At 40.8% G+C, this 21972-nt stretch overlaps 4 protein-coding genes across 9 annotated transcripts in view; 1 reads left to right on the forward strand and 3 right to left on the reverse strand.

The window, feature by feature from the left end:
- uggt1 (UDP-glucose glycoprotein glucosyltransferase 1) overlaps positions 1-3219 on the forward strand; it is a 29877-nt gene extending 26658 nt beyond the window's left edge. For both annotated transcript variants that reach the window (XM_078940613.1, XM_011490262.4), the window contains 8 exons: positions 196-300; positions 430-514; positions 649-831; positions 926-1086; positions 1175-1289; positions 1553-1669; positions 2468-2612; positions 2700-3219. In XM_078940613.1, the coding sequence (XP_078796739.1) occupies positions 196-300; positions 430-514; positions 649-831; positions 926-1086; positions 1175-1289; positions 1553-1669; positions 2468-2612; positions 2700-2719 (931 nt within the window). In that variant the 3' untranslated portion in view covers positions 2720-3219. The remainder of the gene's footprint in view (positions 1-195; positions 301-429; positions 515-648; positions 832-925; positions 1087-1174; positions 1290-1552; positions 1670-2467; positions 2613-2699) is intronic.
- A 240-nt stretch (positions 3220-3459) lies between these two features.
- Positions 3460-10547, reverse strand: LOC101157986 (transcription factor Sp3). 2 transcript variants are annotated; one of them, XM_020713548.3, is made up of 9 exons: positions 10298-10547; positions 9914-10011; positions 9170-9400; positions 8488-9081; positions 7530-7721; positions 7256-7460; positions 6984-7173; positions 6686-6882; positions 3460-5142 (listed from the first exon to the last, which is right to left on the reverse strand). In XM_020713548.3, exons 2-9 carry the CDS (start codon positions 9980-9982, stop codon positions 4889-4891), a joined length of 1932 nt encoding a protein of 643 aa, XP_020569207.1. In that variant the 5' UTR covers positions 9983-10011; positions 10298-10547; the 3' UTR covers positions 3460-4888. The 2 variants fall into 2 exon arrangements, with proteins under 2 accessions (XP_020569207.1, XP_020569208.1); XM_020713549.3 differs by lacking the exon at positions 9914-10011 and having other exon boundaries at positions 10298-10520.
- Positions 10548-12470: 1923 nt separating this feature from the next.
- On the reverse strand, positions 12471-17917 carry LOC105356914 (obg-like ATPase 1). 2 transcript variants are annotated; one of them, XM_023951847.2, is made up of 11 exons: positions 17783-17917; positions 17392-17489; positions 17159-17302; positions 16957-17084; positions 16699-16874; positions 16545-16625; positions 16331-16428; positions 16104-16244; positions 15015-15111; positions 13557-13679; positions 12471-13466 (listed from the first exon to the last, which is right to left on the reverse strand). In XM_023951847.2, exons 2-11 carry the CDS (start codon positions 17487-17489, stop codon positions 13365-13367), a joined length of 1188 nt encoding a protein of 395 aa, XP_023807615.1. In that variant the 5' UTR covers positions 17783-17917; the 3' UTR covers positions 12471-13364. The 2 variants fall into 2 exon arrangements, with proteins under 2 accessions (XP_023807615.1, XP_023807616.1); XM_023951848.2 differs by having other exon boundaries at positions 17392-17507; positions 17783-17896.
- Positions 17918-18781: 864 nt separating this feature from the next.
- LOC100049284 (transformer 2a) lies at positions 18782-21933 on the reverse strand. Of its 3 annotated transcripts, XM_023951232.2 has the most exons (9): positions 21760-21933; positions 21016-21274; positions 20535-20668; positions 20284-20446; positions 19976-20164; positions 19774-19889; positions 19541-19687; positions 19401-19465; positions 18782-19285 (listed from the first exon to the last, which is right to left on the reverse strand). In XM_023951232.2, exons 4-9 carry the CDS (start codon positions 20314-20316, stop codon positions 19275-19277), a joined length of 561 nt encoding a protein of 186 aa, XP_023807000.1. In that variant the 5' UTR covers positions 20317-20446; positions 20535-20668; positions 21016-21274; positions 21760-21933; the 3' UTR covers positions 18782-19274.
- Positions 21934-21972: the final 39 nt, after the last annotated feature.

Raw genomic sequence — 21972 nt, forward strand, 5'->3', positions numbered from 1 at the left:
CATTTCTCTGTTATTTATACTAGGTGAACTGCTTCTATTGACTTGAAAAAACTCAAATGTTGTTAGCTTTGTCTTCTTTTTTCCTACGAGCTGGCACCTCATGTTGCAAATGTTATTTTATGTCCAGAAAGACGATACAGACCACAAAAAAAGCATGGAATAAAAGATGAAATGACTTTAAATGATGTCTTTCAGAGGTTTTACAGGTGGAGGAAAGGCAGAGGAGCCAAAGCAGGAGAAGGATGACGTGATCAACATTTTCTCTGTAGCTTCAGGGCATCTGTATGAGAGATTCCTCAGGTGAGGCTCCACATTCTCCAAACCTGACATCCCTGCCTCCTCTGCACAAAGACCTTATTGATCGGGCTGCTCCTTTGTTCCCAGTCCTGTCCGAACCATTATTTTCATCCTGTTCTGCTTCCCTCAAAGGATTATGATGCTGTCTGTTCTAAAAAACACCAAAACGCCTGTCAAGTTCTGGTTCCTAAAGAACTATCTGTCCCCAACTTTCAAGGTTGGAGTTTTTTTTTTTCTGTCATTAAAATTCAATTATAATTTCCTTTAATGCAGATTTTTTTGGTTTTTTTTTACCAGCTGGCGTTGATTAAATTCTCTTTAACATGGTTCTGTTTGCATATGACCTGACAGGATTTCATCCCACACATGGCAAAGCAGTATGGTTTCCAGTACGAGCTGGTCCAGTACAACTGGCCGCGCTGGCTGCACCAACAGACGGAGAAGCAGAGAATCATTTGGGGCTACAAGATCCTCTTCCTGGACGTGCTGTTCCCGCTGGCTGTCGATAAGATCCTCTTCGTGGATGCTGATCAGGTTCGGCCTCAGAAAGCTTCATCTTTCCTCTTGTAGTTGAATTTGCGTGAGTGGACCTCATGAGCTCCTCTGACTTCTTGCTTCTGATCTTCAGATTGTGCGCACAGACCTGAAGGAGCTGCGTGACTTTGACCTGGAGGGAGCTCCATACGGCTACACTCCGTTCTGCGAGAGCCGCAGGGAGATGGACGGATATCGCTTCTGGAAGTCTGGCTACTGGGCGAGCCACCTCGCCGGGCGCAAATACCACATCAGGCACGTGCCAGCTCACATTCCCGCTTGCCGTCCGTGTCGTAGCGCCTTTACTTCATGGTCTGTTCCCCCTCGCCGTGTGCCTCTGCAGCGCCCTGTACGTGGTGGACCTGAAGAAGTTCAGGAAGATCGCCGCCGGAGACAGACTCAGAGGACAGTACCAAGGCCTCAGCCAAGACCCCAACAGCCTGTCCAACCTTGACCAGGTGTGTCTGTCTGCTCAGCCTCATGGCTACAACCCTTTAGACCTTCCCATGAACTGATCTTATGACATTGTTTTGCTCCAGAATGAAAAGAGCTGGGAAATGTTTCCTCTGAAAGTATCTGGAATCTCTGAACAAAAAGATCACTTCAGTTCTGTACATGTCAAACAAATCTACATTTTCTGTACTTCATCCTTGCCTCAGTCTCCTGCCAGTATTCTGTGCATTCTCATATAACGGTTCCTGTGTTGTTGGTATTTTCTCAGGATCTCCCCAACAACATGATCCACCAGGTCCCCATAAAGTCTCTGCCGCAGGAGTGGCTGTGGTGCGAGACCTGGTGTGACGACAGCTCCAAGAAGAAAGCCAAGACGATAGATCTGGTGAGTGTGTGTTTGTGTGCGGGTCTGTTCACTGTGAAACACACAGACCAGACTTTATTATAACATTTTATTTTGATTTCTGTAAATAACTCTTTTCTTTTTAATTTCTTTTTGTTTTGACGGGAACAGAAAAGGTTGTTACTATGGGAGTTTATCCATCATTTCAACCAAACCTTATTTGGCATGAAGCGATACTGAATATACTAATCATGAAGCCTTTATTAGTATCCGGACACTGAAGATGCCTTTGAAACAACTGAAACTTCAAAAAGCTAACAGCATTATCCTATCAGCGATGTCCCATAAGTATTGTCTTTCATTTTTTAACATTTACCTTTCATTTCTGGACATTTTTAATCTTTTTTATTTCATTTCATTTTTTTAGAAATTTGTTTTGATTTCTAAAATGTTTTATTTTTTTTTATTTTTGTTGTGCTTTGATAATTGTCGTTGTGATCTTTAATATGTTTTTGTGTTAAGTGATTTGTTGATGTGATTTCCAGATACGGAAACTGCAGTGCATCCAAACAGCCACTAGAGGGCAGTACAGTTTAACGTGAAGAACCAAATGAGTTATTAAATCCAAAAAGAAGCCATTAAAGAAAAAGAAGCCATTAAAGAAAAAAATATTGTTTTTAACACCAAGCCAAGATAATGAAACAAAGATTGAATCAGAAAACAAATACGACGGTTTATATCAGCAGATCAAACTGATCTGATGTCTTCGTTTCAGACTAAATAGACTTAAAATGTGTAATAAATTTACAGAAGTTTTTTCCGTTTCTTACCCAACAACAGTGTAACAACCCCATGACGAAGGAGCCCAAACTCCAGGCTGCAGTGAGGATCGTGGCGGAGTGGACCAACTATGACCAAGAGATCAAACGCCTGCAGACGAGGGTGCAGGAGGGAGCAAACCACACAGCAAGGCAGCAGAGCACAGGTACCCAGCATTCATCGCAGCAGCAGAGAGCTGCAGCACACCCGTGTCCTCACACTCACACCTCTGTTTTGACTGTCCCTCTGTCAGACGTCCACACAGAGCTGTGAGGGTCGCCGTGATGCGCCAGGGAGGACTCTGTTTAAAGAGTCTGCGTCTCGAAGAGTATCCTCGTGTGCCTCTGGACTGCTGACACACTCACCACAAAGAACTGATAAAGAACGGATTTTTCTTTTTTTGGGTAAAGGAGTAAAGCTTTTTTTTTAAGTCAATCTTTTTTTTTTCTGTAACTGATTGTCAGACTTTTTCCTCTGAGGTTGAAGCACAATAGGAAAACTTGACAAAAATGTCCTAATGTTTTCAACTTCTGGTTTTAGGAGGCCAAAAAAAAACACTGGAAGAAATCAAAACAACTGCGTATTGGTACAAAACCTGCAGAATGAGTGATTATCAGTTACGAGTTGTAACTGTTGTCATCCAAAACTAGACTTTACAACATGAAAGGGAGCCATGACTATCTGACTTTTCAAACACCTGTTTTCACTGTAATTTTCCTGGGATAATAATCATCATCATCCTGTTTAAAAAAAGAAAAAAGTCTTTAACTCTGGGTGTTATTACTTTTTTGGGGCATTTTTCCTTCATTTACAAACTTCTTTCCATCACAGCCTTTATGTTGATCCATGCAATCTGTCTCCCGTCCACTAGGGGGCATAAACAAATCAAAGTCACATGTTTAGGGCATTTTTATGGTTAGTTGCTCAGTTTGATTCTCGTTACGTTTCTGACGACGTAAACAAAAGTTGGGAAAGAATACTTTTGTGTCTTTTCACAAAGTGAAAGCCGTCTGTGGAAGGTTTCAGACTTTTATTGTGATCCAGTTGAAAAAAGGTTTTACAAAAGGTAACATTCAATTTTTACACCAATTCATTAAAAAAAAAAGTAAAATCACTTAAAATAAGGTTTGGTACAACAAATTCTGTTAACTAAGTAATGGCTTCTATAAACATGGTGAAAACAAGAGAATATACATGTAAATGATGCTACAGACAAGAGAACAAACTGAGGAAATGATTACATTAGTTCAAATAAAACGAGCTTTTCCTTTTGCTTGACATCTGGCCAGAACTCCCGATGTAGACATTTTTTTTACAAAACTATTCCATTTTTGTAAGTGGCGTCCGACTGGAATGATGGCTGACAGAGAAAACTAAAAAAAACGCCTCGGTGGAGTTTCCTCCACACTTTAGTGCATGCTCTCCACCTGCAGCAGCCCACTTCCTTCTGGGCCTTAAAAACGAGTCGGACGCTGTCCAGAGCAGCATGGAGACGTGGAAAACCGAGACGTGGGGGTGAATACAACAAAAACACAGGAGAAAACTCAAAAGTGTTTCTGTGAACAGAGACAAAAGGACGGAGTGCTCGTGAGGACAGATGGGACATTCTGCTCAGAATGACCAGAGAAGAAGCTCTTCCTCTGAGCGGCTTGCATCCGTGTTCCCCCCTCCCTCCCTCCAGAACTGTGGCACCGCCGTCCGGTTCTGACAGACACCTGCGCTCTGCTTGCAGCCGTGCATTATGGGAAACCTGCTGCCTGCTAATAATGGCTAAAACGAGGCTTTGCATCGATAAAAACTGACATCGTGCACTACTGAATAGGATGTAAGCATGAACTCACGTTTGAGGACAGTTTAGAGAGCTTTTTTTTTTAAAAATAACCTTTTAGAAATGAGTCTAAAATGTGTTTCTGGAGGAGCTGCACTAAAAACAGACTGTTGGGGGAGGGGAGGGGCTGCGCTGCTTCAAGCAGAGAGCTGGGTTCAGTCAGAACACGCGTGACATAAACATGATCCCGCTGAGGTTCTACCGCCCGCCCCCCCGCCCGCTCTTTTTACAAACACGATTAACTCTATTACAGTTACATTTCCTGCAAAGCTTAAAAACACATGCACCTCCAGCATCTTATACAAGAGTATCATACAAATTAAGGCATTTCATCTTCTTGAGTATTCACGTTGGGTTTTGAGTGTTAACTTTCTTGTGTTTGTTTACGCTTGAGTACATAGCAACCACAATTTAATGTTCTTTTTGCCCCCCTATAAAAAGACTGCAAAAAACAAAGTAAGATAACTCTCACTTAAAATATATATATATTTGTCATATATATTTACGTATATATTCATATTAAAAAACAAAAAAAAAGGAAGGTAAGAGGGGAAGAAAAGCCTAAGAGGTCCCTGTGATTGGCCAGTTTGTGGAAAAAGCCCCCCCCCCCCTTCTTATTCCATGACCTCACCCGGCGCCACAGTGACCAGCTGCAGAGGGATCTCCTGATTGGCTACGAGGTCGTGGGCAGTGGTGGTCTGGAGGATGAGCGTGGTTCCGTCTGCGGTGATGACGGTGTCCGTGGTGGGCGGGGACGTGGTGGAGGGAACCACGCCCTTTTTGTTCTGGTGAGTCTTTATGTGCTTGGCCAGGTGGTCGCTCCGCATGAACCTCTTGGCGCACTCCGTGCACACGAACCTCTTCTCTCCTGCAGAGGAGGCGGGAGAGAGGAGGAGTCACGCATCAGCGAGGAAAAGAAACTTCCGTCAGGATAAAATCTTCACCCATCAGGGGACAATACATCAAAACTGATAAAATAAAGAGTTCAAAATATGCCATTTTTACGCAATCTAATCTTAATTTCAATTTAAAATCAATATATATTGATTTTAAGTTTAAAATACCTAATTGTTTCAAAAATACTATTACAGATTTCGCGTCAAGCGCCTCCTAGTGGCCATTTGTGCACATACATCCAAAATACTTTAACTTAACCCTTGTCCTATCCTAGGCACTTTAACTCCGTGAGTTGGGTCATCTAGACCCACTAGACAGTGCTCTGAACCTTTTTTTCTTCACTGGTGTCCATGGATTACATGAAATCTTTCCACCTTTGTCATGGTAGGGAGAACATGTCAATGTAAGGGTGGAGTCATCTAAGACAGCACAAGGGTTAAACTCATGTTGGGCCGTTAAAAGTTTTTCAAAACGTGTTATTTGAAAACAAAATGCACAAATATACATTTTACAGTACTTTGGACATAATAAACGACTTGAATGTGTATTTTAAATCTATAAAGGCTGCCAAAACAACCCAAATGTTCTCCATCTGCGGTTCAGTCGTGGAGTTGGATCACCTGTTGTAACTCCATGTTTTTTACTTTTAACCTTTTGTAAAATTACTTATTTTGAAATCTCAGTTATTTCATTTTTTCTCCCTCTTAATTTTTACTGTTTTATTTTTTATAAGTTCACAAAATAAACCATTAAATCCAGATTGAACCGTTTCTAAACCTTTTCTGTGAAAACGATGGTTCTTCCGTGAAGCTGCTTCTAACATCTGCAGATGAGCTTCAAACTGTTTCCTTCCAATTAAAATAATACATTTCCTACAAATATCAGAACAGTTGTTCTGGGTTTTTTCTGACTTTCAGAGCTCAAAATCAGACAAAACAAAACAACAACAAAACTATTACATACTCATTATTGAAGGTTTTTTGAAATAATATTTCACATTTAGAATCCATTTTGCACTTTGCTTTGTTTTATCTTAAACCTAGAGAAAAATAAAGATGGTCTCATTCAATCGTATATTTATAAAACTTAAATTATCTAGGATGTTGATCTAAAACCTGCATTTTAAATCCTTCAGCACAATTTCCATTCATGGGAGTTTATTTCATTGTAAGATTCTAGCATTTAAGGTTCAGCTTTAGGAAATTTTTGGGAGAAACTTTTCATATTTATAAGAAGGTTGTATGAAATTAAAGTGGCGATTTCATTTAAAACATCCTTTTATAGAATGTATTTAAAGACAGTTGGTGATATAGATGAATAGAGAACATTATGAGCAAATGAAAAGCTCCACTCCGCTAACCTGTAGTTCTAGTTCTAAGTGAAGGAATTTAAATCTCTTCAATTCTTTGGTTTTCCCTTCAACCTGAAATGACGGATCTATGGACAGGTAACCTTCAGCCCCGTAGGAATGTTGATGCCCCGCCCCCTGAGTCTGTCTGTGAGGAGGGGCTGACCTGTGTGTGTCCTCCTGTGCCTCTGCAGCTCGTCGCTCCTGGTGAATCTCTTCCCACAGTACACCCAATTGCAGACGAAGGGCCTCTCTCCACTGTGCCAGCGCAGGTGAGCTCTCAGGTGAGACGTTTTGCCGTACACCTTCCCACAGCCGGCAATGTGGCAGATGTGCTGCTTCTTCTTCCCCATGCCGGAGCCTCTGTGAGACGGAGAGCCGGCGTGGAATGAGCGACGTATATTTGTGACGGAGAGGACGCGCTTCAAAGTTCAACATCGGGGATGGTTTCTGCAGAGACCCACCTTCCTCCGGACTCTTTGCAGTTGGGGCAGGTACAGGCTACCCTGCGGAGCCTCTTGCCCTCCCCGCCGGGATTCTCCATGTCCTCGTCTCCCATCTGGACCCGCAGGTTGTTCAGGTCGCTGGGGTTCAGCGTGGAGTCTCCGCTCAGCTGCCACTCCTCCGAGTCCGGCTCCTCTTTTATCTGGATACCTGAACAGGACAGAAGCAGGATGACTGAATGGACTGTTGCCATGGAAACATAATAACCAAGACCTTCTAGATGCATCCGTACCAACGGGACTGCCGGAATTTTCTCCCTGTGTGTACTGAATTCCAGATTGCGTCACAGAGTTTACTGTGACCGTCTGCAGGTTGGGCAGGCTGACCTGGCCCGTCTGGGTTAAGGGAAGGGTCTGGACTGGGGCGAGGGTCAACTGCTGGGCCTGGCCCTGGCCCTGGGGTAACTGCAGGCCCTGGAGTGACTGGACGCCCTGAACCTGTTGGGAGACCAGGATTAAGTCTGTGTTCTGCAGACTTCTGCTGTGGAATTAGAGGATTCAAACTACCTGAAAGGTTTGCCATTGGATCTGTCCAGTAGCCGTGACAGTTTGGGCCTGGATGAGGAAGGTCCCAGGATTGACCAGCTGCACGCTCTGCAGAGTCTGGCCTGTCGCAGTCAGGTCCTGGGCCTGTGCCTGACTGTCCCCGGACAGCTGCAGGATGGGCTGGGAGATTGTGGAGGCGCTGGACGACGATACCTACAGAGAAAAAAAACAGATTCCAATTAGAAACCGGAACAAAAACAACATTTGTGTCAAGCTTTTATCAGAGAGGCCTTGAAGGATGGAAAAAAGGCTTTTAGTTGATTATTTAGTGATAGCCAAACAGTTCTGATGCTCAAAAATACAAACTGAAATAACTGAAAGTGAGTATTTGGGATAGGCTCCAGCAACCCCATGACCCCAAAAGGGACTAAGTGGGTTCTTGATACTTTAAAGCTGGTTGCAACTTAAAAAGTTCAAGATAAGGCTGAAGCTTTGATGAGCGTTAAGTTATTTACAAATATGTAGTTATCTCTTCAAGTGTAAACTAAAAACCCAACAGCAGAGACTAAACCTTTATTATCCAGACCCTGAAGCACTCAGTATGACATTGATGGCTGCAATTTTAAATTTCCAATCATATCAGACTGTCATTGACTATTTTCAATAACTATCTTATCTTATAACTATTATTTTTTTAAGTATTTGCATAAATACATGTTGTTTTATAGGTTTTGTTTTACATTCTTGGTTTTGTTTGTATTATTAACATTAAAATGTAAGTTTAAAACCATTTTAACTTACATTTTTCGTTTAAACTTTGTAACCAAATTTTTTTTTTCCATCTCAGGCAAAAAGTTAACCAAAAATTTCAACTTCAATTCCTTTTCTTGTCAATTTTGTCATCTAAGTTGTGTGAAGACATGACTTGACGCACACGCGTGTATCGTTTAAGTGTCTGTAATCAGAAGCACGTGCTGACCTGGATTTGCTGCATGTGATTGTGGGAGTGGAAGTTTTCGGAGGATGAGGGGTCAGACACGCCTGCAGACACGGCTGTTGCCTGGGTGAGCACCCCGGTGCCGTCGATGGTTTCCGGAAGCTGAGAGGAGTTGGAAGAAGAAGAAGCGGTGGTGGTTGGCACATAGAGATCTTGGTTGGCGTTGGCATCGCTCTGTTTGGCACCACCCTCCTGTCCCTGACTCTCCAGCGTCTGACCGCTCATGATCAGCTGGCCCTCCGCAGTTACCCCCGTTGCAATGGGGACCGTCTGAGCCCCCGTTAGCCCCAGAGACTCCAGGTCCACGCTGTTTATGGGGACGAATGTTATGTTGCCGGGCAGACCCACGGGTACGGTGCCCGTGTAAGCCGAACCCCCAGCCAACGAGACGCCTTGGATTGACTGAACTTGACCCGCCTGTGTCAGGAGATCTGAGGTCGCTGTTGTTGCGCCGCTAATTCCAATGGCGCCCTGGCTGCCATCTTGGAGGAGCTGTATTTGCCCTGTACCGTCGTCCAACCCTTGTGTCTGGAATCCTGCAATTGTCCCGTCCACATTTTGGATTTGGGGGATGACCTGCAAGACAAATGGACACCCGTGAGCCCCTTTGAGTAAATTCAACTCCATTTGGACCAAATGTACGAGCGGGTCTCTTTGGTTCTACCTGATACTGAATGCCGGACAGGCCGTTGGGGGCAGCCTCGCCCCCCGATGCTGTAACATAAATGGGCTGGCTGGGAAGACTCCCGATTGGAAGCACGTACTGTCCATTGGACGTGACGATGCCAGAGTTCGGAATGTGGACAACTCCTTGGTCTTCCTTCCCAGATGAAACGGGGGTCAGAACTTCCCATCGGTTTGAAGCGGTCAGCTGAACGGCAGACATATCTGACGCCTGCAAGAGAAATGGAGCCTCCACTTAACAAAATAAGAGCGCTCTTCCAATTGGAACAATCACGTCAGACAGCAAGTTTATTATTTTGTCATTTGAAAAAAAAAATTAAAAATCACTAAGGCTTAAGCAGATAGTTGGATTTTGAAGTGCAGAGTGAAAAGTCACAAAACAGAAGTGGCCATTCAAACGTGGAGAAGATAAAAGCAGAGTGGGGGATGGGCGGCTATTACAACACTACTGAACGCTACTGTAACGAATATGCTATAATATTACATCCTTAGTCTACGGTAGACGGGCTATCTTCCAGAGAGCCGACCCAAGCGACTGACTTCGGTGTCCTACCCACTATGGGCGGGTTTTACAGGAGTAAAGTGGGTGGCCGTTATTGAGGGGAACACAGGAAGTGTACGGCTTTCACCCCATGCCATCAAAATTGTAAAACGTGTGAACTTCATGCTCTCATAAATCACAACCAGAACCCCGATAGCGATCGAGCTAGAAAACATGGGATACCTGTGTTTCCGCTGCGCCGCCGGCTTGCAGAAACTCGCTTTGACTGCTGTCCACGTCCGCGGACGCCATTTCTCCTTGTTTCAGAGGCTGCTCTGGCGCTAACAGGGAGAGGGGGGGAAACTCAGCAAAACTCTGTAATCTTCAACTCCTGCTTGCCAGAAAAGCCCACAAAGCATCCCCACTCTCCAATCCAAAGGGGGCTGACAGCAAAAAATCTACTTTGCAGCGGAGATTCACGGGGAATTTTGGCCCAGATCGACTGTTTACTTTGTCAACTCCGAGGCCAGCCAGCTAGCTGTGTTAGCTAACCATATCTAGCTAGTTAGCAATAGCGCTAGCGATGAAAAAAGACGCAGCTCGCTCCGCCGCAGCGCTCAAACTCACCGATTAGTTGCAGATTCGATGCGCTAAATCTTTACGTACCAGTCATATCGTGAATGGTAGTAAGCGGAAAGATTACCAGTTGAACTAAACTCCGAACATGATTATTTTATCAAAGGCGGGCTAGTGTTGATTCGGTGAATTCGGGTCGATTTTTTTCTATTTTGATTGACGGTGCGGGAAACACAAAAAGGTGGGACTAACAAAGCTTCACCGTCGAATGTGCATCGCATTCCAGGAAGTCCCGCCTTTCTCCTTTAATCCTATTGGCTAAGTACGAGATTGACTAAAATATAATTGGCTAATAGAGACGTCAATCACTTTTTGTAGGACGTGTGTTTCCTGTTTATTAAACTACACGAAAAGGAATGCAGTTTAAACCCTAACAGACATTACTGCATGTAATGAGGTGTTCTTCAAATGGATAGTCTTTTTACACGTTTTCAAGAACATAAAAGTTAAGCGAGCGACTTTTAAACATTCTTATATGAGCAAAATGCCTTTTTTCCCGGCTAAGTTCCAATAAATGAGCGACAAGAGTTCTTTAAGTAATTAACCTGATGTTCTTTGTTGCTCGCATTTCCCTGAAGCAGAAAATCACTCACGCTCTCTGTTCTTAAAGAATGTGAAGAAGAAAAACGGACACAAAGTTATATCAATTATTTAGAAAACAATATTTTATGATGTTTAAGGTTTCCAACAAAGACATAAGTTACTGGTTGTAATCCCAAGGATATTGTGAATAAAAGCTACAAATAATGGATTATTATAAAAACTTCTTTTCTATAAAGACAACTGCCATATGACCTAATTTATTATTTTATGCTGCGATTTACATCATGTTTTTGGTAAATTACATTTTCCTGACAGTTATAAAGTCTTGTTTTGTACATATGTGATGAAAAACTTTTAATGTTTTCTGCTGCATTGCTTCAGCAATGTTACACTTTTGTATAAGCAATCCTTTCTGATTTGTTTACATATTTAAAGGTTTCAATTATTTATTTCCAAGTTTACAGCAACCTATTTAAATGTCAGGTTTTTGCCTTTTTTCTATTTGATGAGGTTAGTGTGCATGCAAAGCTGGATAGTTTTTAGATTTTTGGTTTGAAGAAATACGTCAAGACGTGTGTATTATGTGCCCCGTCTTCCATTCACTTCCCATTTCTTTAATTTAGATCAAACTGTTTTCAATTTTTTCCAAAAAATATTAACAAATGAGATGTTACCAAAGCAGGAACTACCCTAGACAACCCTCATTTTTATTTTTTTTAAATCACTACTTTTTCCTGAATAGGAATAAAGATGTAAAAATAAACCCTCAAGAAAACACAACCTGCTATGCTGCATCTACAGTTACCAAAACATGTAACTAAAGGAATGCTTCCCCTGAGTGGATTCCTCAGTACACAGCAAGCTCTTCTAACAATCCAAACTAAAAGAAGTACTTGATTCCTAAAGTCTTACCTTGAAAATAATCAATACTTTTTTAACATTTAAAAAGATGTTCCACCCACTTTCTATACCTGCTCAATCTTTAGTCATTGGATCATACCCAGCTACTGTTGGGCAAAACTGGGGTACATCTTGGACAGTTTACCAGTCCAATCCAGGGCCACAAACACCAAAAGGGACAATTTATCAATAATTGATACTTTATCCCACAATGGAGAAATTCTGCTCCGCATTTTGACCCATCCCTGGGGGGTTGGGGCGGTGAGCTGCAGGCTAGCCGCGCTCGGGGGGGCGACAGCTGGCTAAGGAAAGCAGGGATCGATCCGCCGACCCTTCAGTTGCTGGACAATCTGCTCTACCGCCTGAGCTAAACTGCGGCCCAAAGTCATTATTATGTCTTTGGACTGTGGGAGGAAGTCAGAGTGCCTGGAAAAAAAAAAGACCATAAATACACACGAACATGCAAACTCCACACAGAAAGAACTCAACTGGGATTTGAACCAGCGCCTTCTTGCTGTGATGGAAGTGCTAACCACTAGACCCACTATTTAGCCCAGTTTAAATAGTCTTTGCTGTAAAAGAGCTTCAAGCTCCAGTACTTGTTCTCTTTTGCTTTAATCTTCAAAATAAGGAAATTTTCCGGCACAAAAAAAGCACATTTTTAGCATGACCTCGTTTTTGTTAGTAGTTAATAAAAATAAAATAAGAGAAAAAAAACAGATTTTGTTCCCTCTTTTTTATTGGCACATGCACCTTGATCAGCTGACATTACTTTTTTTTTTCTCCATTTGAATCCAGGATGTGCCAGGAGGTTTGAAAGGTGATCGAGCGTAAATAAACACATTCACACAGCGGATGCAGCCAGAACCTACATCAGTGGCTTTTCTGTTCTGCAGTCCGATACAGACCCAACCGGCCGGGTGAGGTTAACGTGAAAAAGTGTTTTTCTTCTAAACCAAAAAGGAGTCCATAAAAGCAGCTTATCTAACATTTCAGTTTGGGCATTTGATCAAGCACTGCTTGGAAGGCCAGACTTGCTCTTTTAAAAACTCATAGCACAGCATTTTCCTCAGCCATACAAGGAATGATGGTTTTCATTCTTTTCTATATAAAAAAAAATAATAATAATTCTGTGACGTTTTATTGGTTATTTATTTTAAAATTTGCTAAATCAACTGAGTCACAATCGAAATGTAATAAAGGAGATCAGAAGAAGTGAGCTTGGAAAAGAAAACGGCTGAATAAAACTTATTTGATCATTCTGGTGTCAATTCATGGCGAGCATTTGGTCTTAAATACTTACAAATGAACAGAAAAAGAAAAGCAGATGACCTTCATGATAGTCAGGAACTTCAGAACAAACAGTGGCTTCCTTTCTACCACACTAAATTTATACTCACACTCTTAGCTCACCTAAGTTGTTCCCTCAGACTGTAGAGTTAAACAGTTTAAGTGACAGACGGACAGGTTTGGTTTGGAAATTGGAAGTCCGTTTACCTGTTCTCAGAACCACGACCACTCAAAATTCAAAAGAGAAGAGTGAAAACCAACACCGCACAACTCCTTGGGATTCAACTAGACTGTACTGAGAGTTCCTCCCCAGGTAAAAAGGCTGTTATTTCTTCTTGGGTGCGTTGGGTGTGTTGAATTTGAAAAAGATAATGTCGCCGTCCTCCACGGTGTAGTTCCTGCCCTGTTGTCTGTATTTCCCAGCAGCCTGAAAGGATGAGGTTCAGATGAAACCGCGAATTGAACAGGAGAATGTTAGACGGGCGGGAACACAACGAGCTCCCGTCCAAACACCAACCTTAACTGCACTTTCGCTGCCCTCCTCTTTAAAGTCGGAGTACTTCATCACCTCAGCCATGATGAAGCCTTTCTCAAAGTCTGTGTGGATTTTTCCTGCAGCCTGAGGAGCTTTGGCACCTTTCTGTTGGAGCACAATATAATTCAAAAGTACATCAGTACCATTACATATTTATTCATTTTATTTAGGTTAAAACTTGTTTTTATTCCAAGGGTTTGTAGATCATCATTGAAAGATCATATGTTGTATGTCAGGGGTGTCAAACTCATTTTCACCGAGGGCCACATCAGCATAGTGTCTGTCCTCAAAGGGCCAGATATAACTTATAAATGTCACTAAATGTATGAAAAATAAATGTAACTACTACTTAATGTTAAATAACTCATTATTTATTTATTGTAACTTTTTAAAATGACAATTACAGTTGCATAGAAAACATGTGTTTGCTTGTTACTTTAGCATAAATCCTTTTAAGTTTGATTCTGTGAGGTTAGGTTATATGCACAGTGTTTAAGTCCTAATGTAAAGTTGCCCAATCTGATATTTCAAGTCAGATTCCCCCTAGATATGAATAAATACACACCAATTTTTTTTTTATTTCAAGAAATTAAAAACTTTTATACCACGGCCCGGGTGAATACTCTATTCTGATTTGCTGCTGGGTGTGCATTAAAAAGTGATATACAACAGGATAACCGCACGGTGAAAAAAGTTTTGTATCAATGTGCCGGTTTCTTTAAAACAACCTTTAGCTTCATCATTTGGACAAAAACAAGCGGTAAAAGGTGAACTTTCTCTCTGAACTGATGCTTTATTCAACCCATCGGGATGATCAGCATGTATATATCGCTTTATAATCACAGAATCTTGACTGCAGCGGTGGTGCGGCGCGAGGCGGACTTTTGCACAACGTAACAAATAGTCCACTTTTTGTGAGAAAAGCAATCCAAATCGGAAAAAAAAAAAAAGAATTAAGGACTAAAACTGGTTACTATTTATTTCTTTTGTAAGTGACCATGATATAAGCAGGTTAATGGCCTTCGAAGTATGCATTATTACTTTTTAACGCACTCCGCGAAAGCAACCGACCGAAGTGAAGGCTTCCACGGCGTGTTAAAAAGTGATAATGCACACTTTGTCGCCATTAACCCTTACTTATGCTCTCCCGGGCCACATATAATGCCATGGCGGGCCACATTTGGCCCGCGGGCATTGAGTTTGACACATGTCTTGTATATGATCTTATTTATTATTCCTCTGCTTTTGATTTAATTCACATACAATTATAAATCTTGCATTCAATTCTTAAACGGATCTTTTAGAAACACCTCACAACTGCTTTTATTACATTAACTTCAAATGAGCTTGGTTCTAAAAAGATCAATCAGCTCAATTACAAAAAAGTCTTACATACGAATTTAACATTTTAGGTCAATATTTACTTTTTTTTTTTCTTACCCTGATGGTCCACGCTCGCACCTCATCTGGCCCCGCTGTGAAGAAGTATTCCAGCTGCAGCGCGGCATAACCAGTCTTTATTATTTTGGTCAAAACACTAGAGATAAAAAAACAAAACAAAAGGAATATAAAAACTATTAAACCTGCAGTGTAGCCAAAAGTCTCTGTCAGAGAAAAATCATTTAGAAGTGTTTAGAGTGTTTTATTGTCTGTCTTTATTTTATTCAAAGTACCGGTATCTGCACTGATTTATAAACTTCCTTCCTAGTTCCATAGTTCACAATGATGCTCTTCAGAACAGTGAAAACTTAATGAAATCCCCTCTTAATAATTTCCCCATCATCAAAAGTCCATTTTCCGAAGCCTACATAAATGTCAGAGTAAAATATAAGATTGAATTGCTTTTAAGTTTTGGTTTTTAAAGACCCACTGAAATGTAAATTGTGTTTCAAGTCTTAACGCATTCTTGTGGCATTTTTCTGACGATGGAGGACATGCGTACAGAAAATTAACCTTCAAATTGCATTTCAGAGTATTTCTTTATTCAAATTGTTGTAATAAGGAGAAAAAAGAAAAATGGAGTCGGAAAAAGAGCTTATCCGTTATGTAGAAAATACGGTGGGCGTGCCACAAGCTTCCTGCTCCACTCCATTCTGATGCATCCACTGTCAGACGACTAGATCCGTGGACGTCTTTATGTTCCTCGTCCCACCTAACATCTGGCTCTAACCCGTGCGGCTGGATAGCTCAGATATTGCTAGCCATTTCTTTTGCACCACTAATGTTAGTTTGGGGCTGTGTGGGGACTATAAGCTAGTAGGATAACATGTAAACAGAGAGCTCTCAGCAACGGGGAGAGGAGAATTTCTAATGAACAAATGGCACACACATCTTAGAAAACAGGTTTTTTGATTTTGGCTAAATAACAGCATAATTATAATTTAAAAGACCACTTTGAAAATAGATCAAAAGATGATTGGAGTGGGACCTTCAACGGAATCTGTGAAACAAACTAGCACTGTGCTTTCACAGACAAAAAGTCAGACAGTTGGAATAAAGTTTGAAGTATAGAGGCATCCGTTGTCTTACCTTTGTGTTTTTTGTTCCTCGCAATACTTATCCCTGTCCTCCTCCTCCATGTCCAGCAGTTTGGACTCCAAAGCTCCACTCAGGGGAATGACCATGGCACCAGGATCATGAACGTCTACCCATTCTTTGATTTTTGCCAACCTGAAAATAAAAAAGGTCCCATATATGCATCACATATATAAAAAAATAATTAAACAATCAGTTTTTTTAGAACATCCCAAACATACCACTTGTTCTTTTTTCTGATGTAATCCTTCTCTGAAAGATTAACCAGGTAGATCATGGGTTTAGATGTCAGAAAAAGGTATTTGTTCAAAACCTCGATCTGCAGAGACAGTCAGAAAAATCATGACTTGGACTGTTCTGGATCTGAAACTTTAGACAAATATTGTGTAAGATTCTAAGAAATCAACATAAGAAAAAACAGAAATGAATAAATACCTCTTTGTCATTCCAGTCATGGTAAAATCGGACGTGCTTCTTCTCATCCACCACCCAGTTCTTTACCTTCATCATGATATCCTACAGGGGAGAAATGACAGATCACAGGCTCCAAAGCTGATGCAGATGGGAACAGGAAAGTTGTTGTACTCACATATTCAGGTTTGAGTTTCTTATCTCCTCCCCTCACAGCCGTTTTCTCGAGCTTGTCGATAATCGGAGCGATCATTTCTTCATCCTTTAGTCGTAACTCCTCGTGGATGATCTCAATGTCTCTCACTGGGTCCACGTTGCCCTCCACGTGGACAATATCTTCATCGTCGAATGCACCTTAAATACAAAGACGTTTCAAAATCCCCTAAAATCACTCTAAACCGACGTAAAGCTGAAGGGTGCATTAATGGCAACTCACGAGTCATGTGAAAGATGGCATCACAGGCACTGATGTGGGACAGGAAGGCGTTTCCAAGTCCCTGCCCCGCGTGAGCTCCTTTCACCAAACCAGCAATGTCCACGACATTCAGGAAGGCAGGAACTTTACTGAAGAGATGGACGGGATCAGAGGCGAGGCCCACCAGGGCAGCCGAAATACAGCCGGCTGTCAGAACACTCACCTGGCTGGTTTGTGATACTGGCAGAGGAAATCGTAGCGTTCATCCGGTACCGGCACCCTGCTCTCATTTGGGTCGATTGTGCAGAATGGGAAGTTTTCTGCTGCCGCTTGACTTTTAGTCAGAACGTTGAAAAATGTTGATTTTCTGCAACAATGAAGAGGTTTCACAGACAGTCAAGCAGCCTAAGCAACCTGATTTAAGCATACAAAACGTCACCACAAATGTCCATTTACCCAACATTAGGCAATCCCACAATTCCAATTTTCAGAGATGTTCCAAACCGACCGATTAATGGAGGCTGTTTCGGGGCTTCGGTCTTTTTCGGAGGCATCTGCAAGAATTGATTTAACTAACAAATTGTTTGTCTCATCTTCTTATTACAACATTGAGATGACAATTTAGTCTAAACTGACCAAGCAAAGGCTTCATTAATATTTATCAACACTGCGGACATGTGGACGCAGCTCATTCATACAGCATGATGATGCTAGCATTAGCTCGTAACTAACAGGAGCCACCCATCTCCAAACAAGAAAATAGGACTAAACGTTCTAATTTTTGTGTCTTCCAGTCGTTACAAATAACTTAAGTTTTCTACATCTGAAATACACACGTGTCTGTTACCTTTATGAGTGTTTTTAGCCTCAGAGCTACGTGGATGTTCAACTCAGATGTGTGCTCACACCGACAGTTACGCTGGAAAGGCAAACTGGTTAGCAAAGCGGAAGTGTTTTGACGAGGACGACGCTGATTGGTCAGATGGAGTCACACGTTACGTAAGACGCGTGCCAACCACCGTCTATAATGATGCAGACGAAATTAAAGGAATAAAATAACAATAGTGCCAACTGTTGAAACCTACATAAAATCACATTTATGTGGCTTAATATCTAAATACTCTATAACTGATATGCATAATATCGGAGATAAAAGTGCATTTTTGTCAGGCCGTTGCACGTTTGATGGAAAATATGCACAATTGGTCAAACGGAGTTAAAGCTTAATTTTCATGTTTAAAAACTTTTACAATATACATTCATTTTAGATTCTAATTTAATGATGTTGCATTGTTGAATTAGTCTGCATTTTAGTAGTAACATTGTTTAAATTTACAGTCCCACTTTGACAACTCTTACTGGATTTTGTTTTCTGAAATATTTGACCTCTCTTTAACCCTTGTGCTATCCTATGACCCACCCTGACATTGATGTGTTCTCCCTACCATGACAAAGGTGCAAAAAGGTGAAGAGGATTTCATGTAATCCATGGACACCAGTGAAGATCACAAGTCATTGAAGAAAAAGGTTCAGCGCACTGTCTTGTAGGGTCTAGATGACCCAACTCCCAATGTTAAAGTGCCTAGGACAGCACAAGGGTTACATAACTGTAAATAATGTTAAATTTAGACTGTAAGAATAAAAGGGGGGCTTTTAAAATAAGATGACTTTTACTAGCAGTAACAGCTGCATGTCTACCTAACATTTTTTTTAAATGTATATCTTTGTTCTTACCATTAACAAATCGATAATTTACATAAATATTTTACAATTATAGAATGTTTTGCTAAAACAATAAAAATTGTATTTTTTTTTACTTTTAATAAGGGCAACACTGGCAACAGGATGACAGCTATTGACTTTATTTACTTGTGTACAAAAACAAAGAAAAAATAAAACAAACAACATCTAAAATATGACAAACTAGGACCATGACACTTATCGTAAAAAAAAAAAAAGGAAAAAAAAGAACAAGTGACAAAAATGCGTGAGATAAAAAGAAAATCGGTAGAGCGAATGTTTAACAAATTCAGCAATTTATTTTACACATGGTAACAGGTTCCCTGACAAATATCTGTCTTATATCCACTTTAAGAAAAAAAGACTTATTTAGGAGATAAGGGGCACACCTGATCCACACCATGACCGGTTCTCACATGATCCACTGTTTTCCCACAATAAATTTGTGACATTGAGCGACTATGTGTAACATTTTAATGAAAACATTCGCATGTTTTATATACCAACATGTCCAAAATGACTTTCCATGTAAAATCTGGTCAAAACACTGAAAAAAAGGAAAAAAAGCATTGAGAAGTAACACCGATGGCCACTGAGGTTCAGTAGTGACCTGCAAAGAAATAGTCAACAAGTTAGTAAAATAACAATATTTCATGAAATGAGTCCATAACTAATTAAAACTAGCATTTCTGCAGTTTTACTGGTGTTAAAAATAAAATACATACGTGGTGAATAGGATCGAGATCTGGATCGGTATCCCCTGCTGTAGTATGGAGACGGAGATCTGCGCCTAAAACCAACAAAACAAATCTCATTACAAAACTATTTCTTTTTTCACAGAAGTACTACAATGCGATAAACTAACCTGTATGATCGGTACTCCCGATCATCATATCGATCATAGTCACGATCATACCCTCTATCATAACCTCTGTCGTAGCCCCGGTCATACCCTCTGTCATAATCTCTTGAACCACGACGAGAACCACCACCACCTCCACCGCCTCCGCCACTGAAAATGGAAAAGAGGGTCATTATTACTCCTCACCAACAAAAATGATATATTTTTTTTTATATGTCTGATTCTAGAACACTCACTACGTGGGACGTCCCATGTAGATTCCAGGGGTTGGCGTGTGGGCTCTTTTGGTAATGGAAAAATCCACCCGGATCCTGCGCCCATCAAGTTCCATTCCATTAGCTTGCTCCTTGGCCTAGAACAAATCATTGCAACTAATGTTTTTAAACGATTAAATTAATAAAAAATACACATGTTTGGGTTCAGTTTCTTTTTTTTTACCTCCTTGGAATCCTCAGAATTTTCAAAATAGACGAAGGCAAACCCCCTCGAGCGACGAGACTGTTGGTCATAAACTATGTTCACTTCGCTCAGTGGGCCGTACTTGGAGAAAACTTCGCGCAGGTCTCTCTCTGTGGTGTACAGGCTCAGACCAAACACACCCAGACAGCAGCTAGGGTCCGGGTTCCCCTGTGGGATAAGAACATGGAAGGAAAAGATGAGACAAAAGATAAAACGCTTCATGACTTTACTTAAGAAATATTTATATATATAGAGAAAAATACCAATTCAGTGGACAAACATTTTACCCTGTTGCCAATATGTCTGCGGCGATTTGACATCGGAGAGCGGCTATGGCTCCTATGTCGCCGGCGGTAGTCTGAGCTACGAGACCGGCTTCTGGAACGCCGGCGACGGGAATGGGAACGAGAACGGGAGTAGCGCCTGCGCGAACTGCGATGAGACCGAGACCTAAAAAAGAAAATTATTTAATAATCAAAACACATTATTTAAAACAAAAAAGCTTTAAAACAGAAAGGAACAGTTGAAACTGTTATACCTAGATTTTGATCTTGAACGAGAACGAGATCTGGACCTCGAATGGTGGGAGCCATCTTTTGAACGCGCTGGTGAGTGGCTAGTAGATTTAGCAGAACCCCGAGGGGATGCACTCCTCGAGTGACCTCTCGAATCCTGATCAGAGCAGAAATTAAAGTCAGGTGTCGGAAAAAAAATCTACAACAAAGAATAAAATTACTAGCACAAGAAGAGGTGGTGCTTGCGCCTCAAATGTTCCAGTAGTAGTGTTTCATGTTGTTTTACAAATTTAAAAATATTTTAAAGTAAACTAAAATGAATTTTTAACAAAGACAAAATGTATAAATAATTTAGCTGAGAGACTGGATTTAAATGAAATCTACAACAATGGAGGGATTGATCAGTGATGTGTCTGATAAAAAGAAGAAAAAAGGAAGCATGCTAAGGAGAAAGAAACAGGGTGAAAGAGTACAACAAACAGACTGTTAGGAAATAACTCATACCCAGGTATACTTCTGATCTTAACTTCATTACTTCATAACAACCCTTCATTTCTTCTTTCTTCCGTTTGAATTTCTGACTTCTTTTTTCCTCTTCCTCTTCCCCATTTTTACCATCCCATCGCCAATAACAACACTAGAAGTGGGGTCAGATCTTGATCGCTTCTGTTCAGTCTCCAATACATTAGCATGCATCAACACCATCAGCTTCAAACATTTAAAACTTCACATCTTGAGCCTTTTGCATTCTTCCAACCTCAACCTTGACAAAGAACAAACAAGGGTGATAAGGCATGTTGAGTTTCGTTTAAAAACAAAAAGAAAAAACAACAAAATACAAGAAAAAACAACAAAATGTTGCATTAGCTTAAACAGTTTTTAGATAACATTTAAATAATGTAAAGACAAAATATTTTCATTTTAACTTTACAATTAATTACATCTAAGATAACAAGGTACTAGCAGCATTTAGCGGCCACCTTCGACAGAAAATGGCTGAAGGCCGCATGGTTTTTCATTATTTGATATAAATATACATATTTACAGCTAGAAATACAAATTTAACACGAAAATATATTTAAAAAATGCAAAAAACAAATAAACTTGGTAAATATGTGACTGTAGGTATTAAATATTTTACAGTGTTTTCGATCAAAGGTTTACCGCTGCATCGTGATGCTAAGCTAGTTAAGCTTCGTAAGCTAATCACATCCAAGCAGATGTTTTAAACGAATATAATCAACTCACCTCTTTCTTGAATTCTTTTTCGGTGTCACTCATTTTGAAACTATGAAATTTGATAAGGATTAACAGGAATGATAGCGTAACACGCGAGATCACTAAATTTAACTAAGCGCTGCGCACACCGACCGAGCCACCTAACCGACCTTCTCCAATATTCTATGGAGTGACGTAAATGACGCACGTTTCCGCTTCCGGTGAGATTTTCCCTCCTTTTTT

This window comes from Oryzias latipes, chromosome 22 (assembly GCF_053564925.1).
Source record: "Oryzias latipes strain Hd-rR chromosome 22, Olatipes_Hd-rR_3.1".
In the NCBI taxonomy this organism is placed as follows: domain Eukaryota; kingdom Metazoa; phylum Chordata; class Actinopteri; order Beloniformes; family Adrianichthyidae; genus Oryzias; species Oryzias latipes.